At 37.6% G+C, this 12,806-nt stretch overlaps 1 protein-coding gene across 1 annotated transcript in view; it reads right to left on the reverse strand.

Moving 5' to 3' along the window:
• khdrbs3 (KH domain containing, RNA binding, signal transduction associated 3) overlaps positions 1–11,021 on the reverse strand; it is a 128,004-nt gene extending 116,983 nt beyond the window's left edge. Inside the window, exon 1 of the mRNA XM_088010087.1 lies at positions 10,370–11,021. Coding sequence (XP_087866213.1) covers positions 10,370–10,460 — 91 coding nt within the window. The 5' untranslated portion in view covers positions 10,461–11,021. The remainder of the gene's footprint in view (positions 1–10,369) is intronic.
• Positions 11,022–12,806: the final 1,785 nt, after the last annotated feature.

Consider the following 12,806-nt stretch of genomic DNA (forward strand, 5'->3'; position numbering starts at 1 on the left):
CTCTGGGAAATCCTCAGTCTCAAAGTTATCCCATCAATTTCCTGGAATTTATATGAATTAACAGAAATATATATTTACAATGCCTAAATAACATGAACAGAGCCCACTGCTTACTGCAGGAATATTACAGCCAAACGCCCTACATGACCTGTCCAGTCCTCCATCACATGAACATATTATTTCCAGAACCCTCGGCTACTGGAGCCTAAACTAGGAGAAGACTAGACTACTATAAAACAGCAATGTTTTTAATCACATTATTGGCTAAATATGATTCATTTGGGGCAATACTGATTAGCTTACAAATATTACATGGATTTATGAAATAAACACCAAACAAAGTGTTTATTTTTAGGTTTGCAGGGTTTCCTGGCAGGCGACCAGGCTTTACTTGTCCCCCCACCAGGCTAAGCGTTGTTTGTTTATTATCAATTGAGTTTTTTATACAGCAGTAATATTCACAATATAGATGGGTTAAGCTAGGTTTATAGTTAAGGCACTGAACTGGGTGCACCAACTGCACCGTCGCTGAACCTGCTCCATGTTATGATGCCTCAGTTGTTGACTGGTGTTTTTCATAACTTTGTATTTTTGTGTTTTTATGATGTGAAGCACTCTGAACTGCCTTGTTGCTGTAATGTGCTGTACAAATATACTTGATTGATTCAGTCAATTTAACAAATTACATTATTAATTCACAAACACATTCTCTTACAACTCTTACTAATGCATACGTGAAAAGGAAGAAGGAAGGAGAAAAAAATCTTGTAAAAACCTGTCCCCACTTCAATAATCACAGAATCAATTTTCATGGCCAGTTTCTGTTTTGGACTATTTCTAAAATTCCCCCAGCATAATCTCTAGTCGAACGTTTCCACCTGTTACAAACAGCGCCCAGAAACAGTCCAGTAAAAAGTAGATCTTCTGTATCAAGTGGCGAATGAGTGAAGCCCTTTTCTCCCCAGGTCTCTCATGCTGCCATAATGACCGAGAACATGCACCCTGTATTAGCAGCAAAATCAAAGGAGCCATCGCAGGGTTCGTCGCATCTAGAAACAGGGTATCTGTCAGGTGTTTTAGCTGGAGCCTGCCTGCATTAGCGCTGCCCTCCACTTCACCCCTGCAATCCAGCGGGAGCTGCTGCGAAGGAGACAGAGCTCTGCAAACACCGCACAGCGGTCCCATCCCCGCTGAGCAGCGCTCTGCTAATTGTCTAAATGCAAAGTGTGCCTCTGAAGATGCTCCTCTCACAGTTCACTCGCAGGTTCAGGTTAACCTTATCTGCAGGTCAAATCGGGACTCGGGTCACGGCCGCTGACAGATTTGGGGTTGTAGGTGTGTTTTAACCTCCACCTCACGGTGAGCCGAGTCAAAGTGTGTTTACCCAGCGGCATAGTATTAGCAATGCTAAGCATTGCTTCAATGGCATAAATGTCTGTCTTTGTTCTCATAGGGGCAAAAACTGATAGGTAAACACGCTGATGAGATGGAAACGTTATCAGGTTATTTTTGTACCTACACCTTTGCAGGGGCAATGTATTTGTTGTTTTTCTTTAGTAGTTCATGTTGTTTATGTAATGCAAACGCAGCTGGAATCCTGCTGTGGACTATCCAATTAAGAAGCACAAAACATGGAGCCTTACGTGTTGGAATTCACTTATAGGGTTCAAACTGGGCCACAACTCCTAAACAACAAAAAAACTTTTTCATTTATTTTAGCTAAAAGACAACTTTTTGCTTGCAAAAAGAAGCACAGCTAAGACTGTGATGATACATAATGCAATTTTTTTTACCTCAAGTTTGTGCAAGTGTTTACTATTTTCTGAGTCAGCAGTTGAGGAACACAAGTGATGCAGCACAGTAAAGTGCTTTTCTGCCAACTGAAGCTGGTCAAGGTTTCCAGTCGTGATTTAAAAAAACAAAAAACATAACCACAAATAGACTTTTCTTTTACTACTTTTCTTTAGGGTTATTATGAATGTAGCTGCAGCACTCGCTGTTTGGGGAAGAAAAAGAAAGCTGAGCAATAACTGACATTGTCACCTAGTAGAGACATTCTCCTTCAACAGAAACACATTTTTAAAAAACACTTAAATGTTAATGTTCTGTAGGAGTTTGAGCAAATCCTATTCTGTTTATTTTCACATCCAGAAAAACAGAAATCAAAGCCAAAAATCTCTTGTGTATCTGACATGTATTTCAATGGCAAACAACAGAAAGCAGATTTAGGTAACACTAACACTTCAGTTCATCTGATACTGTCACCATAACAAATTTTGCTTGGCGATAAATTGCCCCAGAAGTTATTGCGATAAACAATAATATTGTTGTTCTGAGACCACTTTCAATCAAAATGATGGTAAAGGCATGTTAAATCAAGAACACATTCTCAAAGAGCAATACACTTTAAATTCCAATGAACATTTAATACTGAAACTGGGAGTCATTTTAAATATCAAAAATAAACAAAACAACCGAAACAACAAAATAAATCAATTATGAAGTCTCTCTAAAGAAAATTATCCTTCAAAAAATTAGGTTAGTTGAGACCAAAGCACCAGACTGAAGACTTTTGCCATCCAGTTTTTCGTAGAAAGTGAGAACACAGAAAAACAATAAATCATGCAAATGAAAATTGAATTTGTTTTGATTTAACAGGTGATTATTGCAACAGGCCTCAGTATAATAATTTAAGGTCCAATTTAGCAGCGCACCACTATATGTTTTTTTAAACAAGTCAAAAATCAGAAACTACACTAGGCAGACACTCTGTACTGGAAAAACATCTTCCCACTTAAATGTTTCCATTGGCTCCAACTGGATGGCAGCCTGACCTATTTTCTGATTCAAGGTTAGCTAATAATTACCAGTCCACTTGGCAACCACCATAGACTGTAAGCATGGAACTGTCAGCCAACAACAGCCAGATGATTATTAAGCTTTAAAAATGGGAAAGGAAAACACCAACATGACAACAGTGGTAATTTATTGAGTTATGCTAGCAGAAAGTTAATTTTACATCCTTCATCCCTTTGTACACACAACATTTGCCCACTCAGCACATTTTTAGACAACAGCATAACAGCAGCATTAAAACACAGAACCGTCCATAATCTGAACTATAAAGGCCTGTTTCTTATTCAACCTTAGGATCAGAAGCTCATAATCAGGTTCTGATTATGACCAATCAGAAGCTGTTCACTGATGATGCTATGTTGCATAATTAAAAAAAACAAAAAAAACAGGCATTATCATAGTTTGCTAGCACAAATAAGACTGAATCTGAGTGGTCCACATGTTCCCTACATAGTGTACAACATAATGTTTAGATGGTCTGTGTGAGCCAGTCTTCTATCTATTTTAGACAAAGCTAATGAAGACCAGCAGAAATACAGAACGATTAGAACGGTTATCTGTGTCAGCAATGCGCAACAGAAGGTCTGAATCTTCCATTTACCAGGAATTGGGAATTTGTTTCATCAAGCAGGTTGCAGCAGATACACAATTCCCTGGAAAATTGAGAGGCAGAGGAGGCGACAGGACAGATGAGTAAGAGGTGTGAGTAAATGATATGCAGTAGAAACTAAGTAGAAACTAGAGGTATGAGTGAGCAGTGGTTATTTAACCTTTTTAATTCCCTAAACTGCTCAGACAAACGCACTTTGAGCTATTTTTCTCTTTAATGTTGGATTAGTTGTCCATTTAAAGATTTATTTAAAGTCTACCATTCAAAGTGTGTGAATGGTAATGTCACAAAGAGAAATGTCAAAAATATAATGTAAAGTCTCCAAATACAACAACAAATGACTGATTAATCAACATTTTAGGAGCTGTTGAAGTTTCACTAAACACTAAAGGCAGACACTAGGGAAACGAGGGTCGTGACAAAGTTTCCATTTTTAAAATATTTATTTTCTGAGCTCATATTTTTAGATTGGTTTTTTGACTACTTACGTAACATTCTCAAGGTTAGGCGCAAGATGTCTACCTCCAATAGGAGCATCAAAGTCTGGAGGCCTGGAGGAAAGACAAGCTGTGCAATTGGCATGCAAGTTTTGGATAAGTAATAATTTTAAGACAAAAAACAAGTTGTAATGTAATTTCATTACAGATTTTTTTTCCCCAGATACCATAACAAGGAAAAATTTATGAAAATTCAAACACATTTCCTAATTCGGGTCCTCCTCAATGGTTACTCATATTTCCCAACATGCCATTCTTATAGATTGAGGTAAAGTAAGATGCCAACAGAAAGTTTCTGAGGGTCTGGGGGGTTTCTCCAACTACATGGGGTACATATATAGTCAGCTGAAAGACCTCTGCTTGTAAAATTTTAAAGTTAAATTTGGAAAGCTACAATTAGCGTATCTGTTAAGCAGCAGCCTGCAGGCTAGCTGCCCCTGCAAACAGTCAATTACAAAAAGGAAGAAAGCATTCTGGGGAAAAAAGCACTTACTACTAAATTTTGTGTTCATTCCATACCTTTTGTATAATAGCAGATATCATTATCATATATGTTGCATTACTTCTGTTAGAAAAGCAACAGAATAATTTTTTGCAATTTTTATAATTTTTGTGTAGATTGCTATTAATAATTGAAGGTGTTTAGTGGGAGATTTTCCCCCCAGAATTTGATTCAGGTGAAGCAAAAACTTTAGAGTTCTGGGTATAACATATTTACAGAAGGGATTTTTTTTATTTTAAATCCAAAATGTATATATTGTTCATACAGATTTTTCAGACTGTATGTGCAAGTCAATAATGAATTGATTGCTAAGTCAGTTGACAATAACCAATTAATCTGATTAATCATTTCAGCCCAAATGACAAACTAAATTTAAGGTTATCTTAAATGCAAAGTGTATATATTTTTGTATAGTTTGAGCTACATTACTGCTCTGACTGTGTGTTAATGGCATGTTTTAAGTCTGTATACTCAAGTTAACGATTAATCGATTACTAGGTCAATTAATCACTTTTAATCCGATTGATTGTTTCAGCTGTTTCAGCTTACTGTTGTTGATCTAATGTAATCGTTTCTGCTTTAGACACTGATTGTAGGCGTGCAACTGAGATGAATGCAGGTGACCTACAGCTGCCTGAATGCCTCCCCACGTACACACACACACACGCACACACACCTACACACACACACACACACACACACATACATATATGCAGAGATGCTGCTCTGCTGAAACACAGCATGCCACGCTCTCTGCACAGACACCGCTTCAGGCGCTTATTTCACAAAGTCAGCAAATGGACGTTTTTTTAGCCACATTACATCTCGCGGGTCTTATTGTCACAATCGGAAAGCGTGCCTCACCGCATTTAGTTCATTTTGAGTTAGCGCGAAAACAAAACACAGCAGCCTTATTTAGCAGTTAGGGGAAGAAGGCGTGCAGCGGGTCAGGTCCTGTTTTTATTTCCTCCAACAACAGCAAGATTAGTGGAGAAAAGCTTTTTTTTTTTGGGCATGACCATCAGTGGTTGACACGGAGGATATAAATGTTATTTACAGGCCTGCATGGAGGCAGGAATTAATTTAATGCACCTTATGCTGCACTGTTTTTTTTTTTCATACCTGAAAGCTCTTCATTAGTATGCTGCTGAGGGTTTTTTTTTTTTTTTTTGCTCTCTCTCTTCTTTCAGCTTAAGATTTTTTTTTTCCTCCAGCTCCATGTGCCTGCTGCCGACTCTATGAGGCTTGTCACAGAGCAGAGATACACCGCAAGTGGGAGAGGGGATCTCAGAACGGCACCGAACTTATCAAAGCAGCATGCTTCGTCCCCGAGCTCCCAACACAATGCCCTGCTTCACTTTTCTCAATCCTCCTCTTCTTTTTTTTTTTTTTCTTGAATGGAAGCCTCTCCAGTCCTGGGGTAATCTCACTTTTGCTTATTTGCACACATGTTAGCAGAGTAACCGGGCTACCGTCCCCTCCCACCCCTCCTGTTTCTTGCATCCCCAGCCAATTGCGTAATCGAGGCCAGAACTCATCAGCGAGATGGCAGGAGAAGAAGCTCTATTAAGCCGCATCGTCTTCCATCTGCTGTGTAAGAGAGCGATAACGGTATTTACAGTTTTTCGGCCAAATTTCTGACTTCTGCTTACTTTAGGAAATGTCATGGATTAATTCCGACGCCGCGTCCAACTGAAGTGTCTGCCCCGAACACCCCCCCCCCCGCCCAAACCTCCAGTGGGAACAACAACTTTATTGGAAGAGAAGCGTGAAGAACATGTGTCACAGATAACTTTTTAAATTTAAAAAGGCAATGACTTCTCTTCTATTTTGTTTTCTTTACTTGTTCTGGATCAGACTTGCTCCCTGGTATTTGATCATTTTTTGTCTTGTTCTGGAGGCTTGTCAGCAGTTGTTGGATACTTTTTTCAACACCGTTTCTGTCAGAGGATGATCTGAGCTTTTAGCAAAAGCATACATATTAAAACCCAGATTTGAGTAACAAACACCGAAGTGATTTGATGTGGTTTTCTGGGTGGAATCAATCTACTTTTACTCTAAATGAATCAGCTACTGAAAGATGCATTACCCATAGTTTGTCATTTGGAACAAGACTCCCATCTGCGACTGATACACACACAGTCATTAGAGGCGTTATTGCAGCATCCACCCAAACAGAGAGGAGAGACGTTCCTTTGAAATCTGGAGCAGCTTCATGTAATGCTTTTCAGATTTTTTCAGTTTATCTGTATTTCTATACACTTTTATATGTATTCCTGGCTGATTATCTTTTTTTTAATTATTATTGTGGAAAAAATGTTCATTATAAGAATGAGTCATCCTGTGAGCAATTTTTCCTCTGTTGGTTCCAGTAAATGCAGAGTTTGCACACCTATCAAGTATTTGACTTTCTCCCCAGTTTGTTATGAGTTCTATCTGTTCACGTCTTCCTGTCATCCTCCAAGCAGAGAAACATGTAAAACACACAGGACACCAGCACTCTCCTGCTCCAGTTCAGCAACTACTGTATGTAACTGTTGTAGTGAAGCAGCATATTTCATAATGGGTACTGGATATTTGTATTTGTATTTTTTTTTAATTAAATTTATACAAAGAAATAAAAAGTCTGCAGCTGCCGTTTGAATCCCGTTTATTTCAATGTCAGAGAACGTGAACGACAGTTTTCACTGGCCGTGCCACAGCGGTACTCCCCTGTCCCCCACCTGTTTCTACACAGTGTCAGTTAACTGGGCAAAGTAAAGAAATTCTCATATTTTCTCTTTGTAAAAAGAAAAGAAAGAAAACAAAAACAATAACTTCCTTTTCAAGATCCTGCAGCTTAGTAACCATCATTGACAACAAGCTGCAAGGCTGCATTGTGAAAAAACAAAATCATACCAAGTATTTTTGGTCTAGTTTCTTGCACAAATATCTTTCACTAGAAATGAGACAAACTAACTTACAGTAACTTTTCATCAAGATACAGGAGCTTTTTATGAACAATTCCTTAATATTAATGGAAAAAGTACTAGTTTCAGTTGATTATGTCACTTATAATAATGTATAACTTTAACTTTACAATGTTATAAGTGAAATAAGTGAAATAATCTGCCAATGGAGCTTGAACTTTTTCATTAATATGTAAGGAGTTATTGACTAAAGTCAAGCTCCTGTATCTTGCTGAAAAGTTACAAATAAGTTATTTTGTCTTGTTCCAAGTTCACTAAAATATCTGCAATAGGAACTAAACCAAAAAAACTTGATAAGCTTTGTGTTTTTGCAGTGAGCTGAAGATTTGCTAAAATACATTCAGTACAACAGGCGCCTATAGTTTAGAACTATATCTATATTTAGCTGCTGTTTGTGAAGTGCTGTTTAAATCTTTCATCACTTTTTTACTACAGTGTCTTTTAAAACAACCTGCTGGATTTCTGACTCACTTTCAATTAAACCTCATCACTTGGAAATTCAGAATTGCTCTTTGCAAATATTTGTAAATGGAGTGAGTACAGCAGGAACAGATAATAAACAGAACGACCCTCAAAGTAACCATCTGTGTTATCTCACTCATCTTGTCTGTCTTTGTATCAATGTGAATAGAACAAAACATTTGATATGAGTGAAATTGTCAACCAATAGTGAAGAGCATTATGTGATATTATTATAATACCAACAGTGATACTTTTTTTATTTATAATAAAAGGTTACATCATGTTATAAATAGACAATCACTACAATTTATCAGAGTTTTGTTACTTTTATGTGATCGTTTTGTATTACATGGGTTTTAAAATAACCTTTTCCCAATCTGGAAGTATTTCTGCGCAAAAAGATGTAAAAAGTTCATTCTGCGATACCAAAAACGGATCAAACTAACGAAACTAATGACTGAGGTCATGATGATGTTTTTCTATTCGCAGTCACGTACTGGAGAACAGTGCTATTTTTATTTCTTTATTTTTAGTGATTATTCTTTTCACACACCAACATTTAGAAAAAAAATTGATAAGCATTGCATGTGTTAAATATACAAAACATTTAGCCTGTTAACATCTAGATAATGGTATGCACACCCAGGGGGTCTCCATGAGTCAGTTTTGCGGATCTACTGTATACTGCAAAAACACAAAGTCTTTTAAAGTATTTTTTGCCTAGTTTCTAGAGCAAATGTCTCCTTACATTTGAAATAAGACAAAACTGACTTACAAGCAAGAAATAGAAGCTTGTTGTAAGTCAATAATTTCTGAATCTATATTTAAAAAATTATTTGTTCCACTTATAGCAAGACATTTTTCCCATGTTACAAGCAAAAGAAAATCTACCAGTTTAACTAATACTTTTTCATCACTATTGAAGAATTATTGACTTAGAACAAGCTCCTATATCTTACTGAAAAGTTACTTGTACGTTAGTTTTGTCAAAGATATTTGCAGAAGAAACTCGACAAAAACAGATTTTTTGATAAGAGTTTGTGTTTTTGTGATGTACAACTGAACTTCCAAGAGGTTTCGACTAAAAGGTTTATCACATGTGAACTGAATATTGCTGCTTCATTTCTGAACAGTGTGAAGCACTTCTTTTATTGCTTTACTTCACAATGTTCTCTGCACTCCTTCGACAAAGCGAACGGGGCTTTCTCTTTGGCAGCTCTCTGACATTTCACACGACAGCTCATCAATTAATCGCAATAATGAACAAGATCATAAGAGAGATCATCGGCTACAGATGCCAGGCCAACATCCATATGGCTCGGGTCTGAAGGATCAGCCGAGGGAACGTGGCGATAAGTCATTCTGTTTGTGACTCCAGAAACTAAACAACATTAAATTCAAATTACGCCCGACTTTCCCGGGGAACCCTTTTATGGACCCCCAGAGGTCTCCATGTGTGAGAACTGGAGGAGACACAGCTGTCAGAATAATAACGGCGACAGGAGGCGTGTAGGGGGGGATTTCAGAGACTTAATTACAGCGCAACAAGACTGCTGACAGACTACAACTCCTTCTTCTGTCGCTCCCAAAGCCACCAGCGGCCTGCTAGTCTCGATAAAGCCCACGAGTGGTACTTGAGGATCCACTTAGGTGATGTAACAGCCCACTCACAATGCGAGGGGTTCCACGAGGGCCTTTTGTCAAGAAATGATTGCAAATTTCCAACAGCTCAGAATCAGAGGGGCAGGGAATGTGGATTGAAAAGGAGTATCTGTGAACATAACTACAGCTGCTGCTTCTCTCATAAATGCATGAATGTCCTGTCTGACTTCTCATAAAAAGGGAAAAACACATAGCTTTAAATAAGAGGATTTTTTCCCAACATCTTCCAAGACAGCATGGAGAAAAACGTGACACTATATACTCTCTATATATATTATATTAAAGTACTTTTCAAGACTAAAAACAGTCATTTTTAGTGAGTGGAAGAAACTTTTAGATAGCATCTCAAAATGCAAATATTTAGCCATGGTCTTTTTATGGAAACAAAACATATCGAGATATTCCTTGTACTCCTCCAAACTAGGAACCCTGGAAAAAACTAAATATACCGAAAAAACACGTTCAATCTCTGTCACATTTTTTAACTTTCATCATTTGAATAAACAACAAACTCTATAAAGGCTACTAAAGTAGTAATTAAAATCTTTGTGTAGTAATTTCTTCAGCTTTTTCACCTTTAGCAACACAGCCACGACGCTCAATTACCGGGCTGTGTAAGGGAGCCCAAGCAGAACATTCTTGGAATGCCTCTAACTATGGATTTCTTTTTTTTTATTGTTATTATTATTTTATTTCATATTATTTTTAAATACAACTATTTGGTCCCTTAAAGAGTGCTAAAAATGAACCCTGTGATAACAGCACAGACGGTTTTCCCCCCGATAAGCTGCTAACCCCCTTGGTCCCTTACCTTGCTCCAGCAGCCGCAGGGAGTGCTGGAAAGACGGGTCCAACGAGTCCTTCTCCGCCTGAAGCTCCGGTAAGTACTTCTCGCTCTCCATCTCGTCCAAGGCTCTTCACGCTCCGAGTCAAACGGACAGCAGGTTAAAACACGACGGAAACAAAAGTTGCTCCAGGCTCCAAAGCAGAAACAAAAAGGAAGGGAAACAAATAATGGCTCCAAAGTTGAATTGATGTGAAGCGAACCCGTCAGCGCTCGCGCTAGAAGAGCTTTTTTTTTTCTTTTTTTTTTTCAGTCTCCGCGTGGGCACGCGCTCTCGTTCTCTTCCAAACCCAAAAATGATCAGTTTTGACCGGCAGCAGCGGGTGTTACTCCATCAAAGTGTTGCTCAGACGCCACAGCCCAGTGACACAACATCACAGCGCTCCTCGCCTCTGTCGGTCCACGAGCTCTTTGAAGCTGCCTGTGTTGTGTCCGCAGCTGAAGTGAGGCGGAGGCGGCAACACGCAGCCTGTGGAAAAGGGGCGGAGCCACGCCGGGAGCTGTCCGCGGTGCTGTTCGGAGGCATTAGCATCTCATTATCAGTCACTCAACAAGCCCAGCCAGAAAGTCTCGGAAGGGGTTCATGCTGGTCAAGGAAGCTCGAGCCTCTTTTCTTTATGTTGCCTGTTTGCTTACCTTATCATATAAAGTGCCTTACGAAATTATTCATACCCTTTAAACTTTTTGAGCATTTTTGCTACAACAACCACAATCCTCAAAATGTTTTGAGGGGGTTTAATGTGAACGAGAAACATAAAATAGGAAAACGATACATTTTCTTGTTTAAACAAATATTATTTTCCTTTTATGAATTATTAAGAATCTTTGTGGTGTTTTGTGCATCTGTAATCAGCACCACTGAGAAACGTAACCGAACCACATTTTGCTGTGATTGTCTCTTTAAAACGCTAATGCGGCCTGTCTCTAGCAGAAGCAAAGCTGCTAGAGACCACAAATTTTGCTATCCAGAAACCACAAATTTTGCTCATATAACTGCTCCATTGTAGGTTTGGCTCAATGCTTGGGGTTGTTGCACTAAACAACATCCAATCAGCAAATAATGTAGCTATATTTAAACAGCTACTCTACATTATTTGCTGAGATTATTTCAGATTGTACTTATTATATCACATTACTTTTGTATCTTATTGTGTACAGGTGATGACATATCTCATGGTTAGAGGTATGAGTATTTTCAAAATGGTGAATATTTATTATAGGTTGATATATTTTTTTATCCAGCACCCAGTGCAATGGATCTTTTTTTTCTATGTTGTAGTTAGCTCAATCCTGGACATTACACCTGTCATTAGTATAAATTTAGCTGTAATGCTAATTAAACCCAATAGGCACTTAAGATATGAGAGAGTCTTTTCAATCTCCAGTATATTGATTATTTCAGTGATGGTGCTATTGCTCAAACAAAACTTTGAAATTACAGTATTTTAAATGCAGCTTAATAATGCAACATTCATTTCATTATTAAGCTAGGAGTTCATGCACAGTCCCATGAACTCCTAGCTCCCTTTTTAAAATATGAAGTCCGTGTTACAAATTGAATTTCTTCATCTACTTCTGTAGTTACTTCTACATAATTATGTATTCTAGATGTCTACTTAAGTATTCATTATCATTTATGTTATTTTTTTTCATGATCTTAAGTAATTCTTTGATTTAACTTTGCGCAATCAAAATATATGCACATAATTTACAATGTTATCTAAATGTCACATCATATCTATTAATATTAGTGCTACTCTTTTCATTCCTTAGTTGCCTGTCGTCGCTAAAAACCTTCAAACCCAAAATTAGAATTAACCTGTAATTTTGGTCACACATTGTCTATTCTGACATATCAGTTGTAGATTAAATTATTAAGCTTAAATATGTTTTGTTTTTTTTATCACAGAATCTAGCTCGAGGTTAAGATTTTTTACTGTGTTTATCAGCCCAAATCATTACGGCGTTATGTTTGGTGGTGATGTTTCAATGAACCACATGTAGTTCACACTTCGACCACTAGTTGCTATCAAAGTACTTCCTATTGTATCTTTAGGAATGTAAAAAAACAACATTTGTGGTATTCATATACTTCTTTGGCTGTATTCACAATAAGCTAGGTATGAAGCTAATTAGCATCACTGGTCCAAAGGGGAGATATTATTTGCGAAACTTCAAAATATACAAATTTGAGGGCATTTCCCTATTTATGCATAAACCCTAATAAGGTTTATACTGTAAAATATTTCAGATTTGTAGTCCAGAATCCATCAAACAAAGCTTGATAGCCCTCTATAGTAAATAGATGGCTAAAAAATGGTCTAAAATGTCAACATTCACACTTAAGGACAGTTCCAAAGACAATTCAGTAGACAGAGGTGTTTTTTTCTTTTTCTAAATAAAG

Source organism: Poecilia mexicana, unplaced genomic scaffold (assembly GCF_051168715.1).
Source record: "Poecilia mexicana isolate PSO_F unplaced genomic scaffold, ASM5116871v1 scaffold_11, whole genome shotgun sequence".
NCBI classification, from domain to species: Eukaryota; Metazoa; Chordata; class Actinopteri; order Cyprinodontiformes; family Poeciliidae; genus Poecilia; species Poecilia mexicana.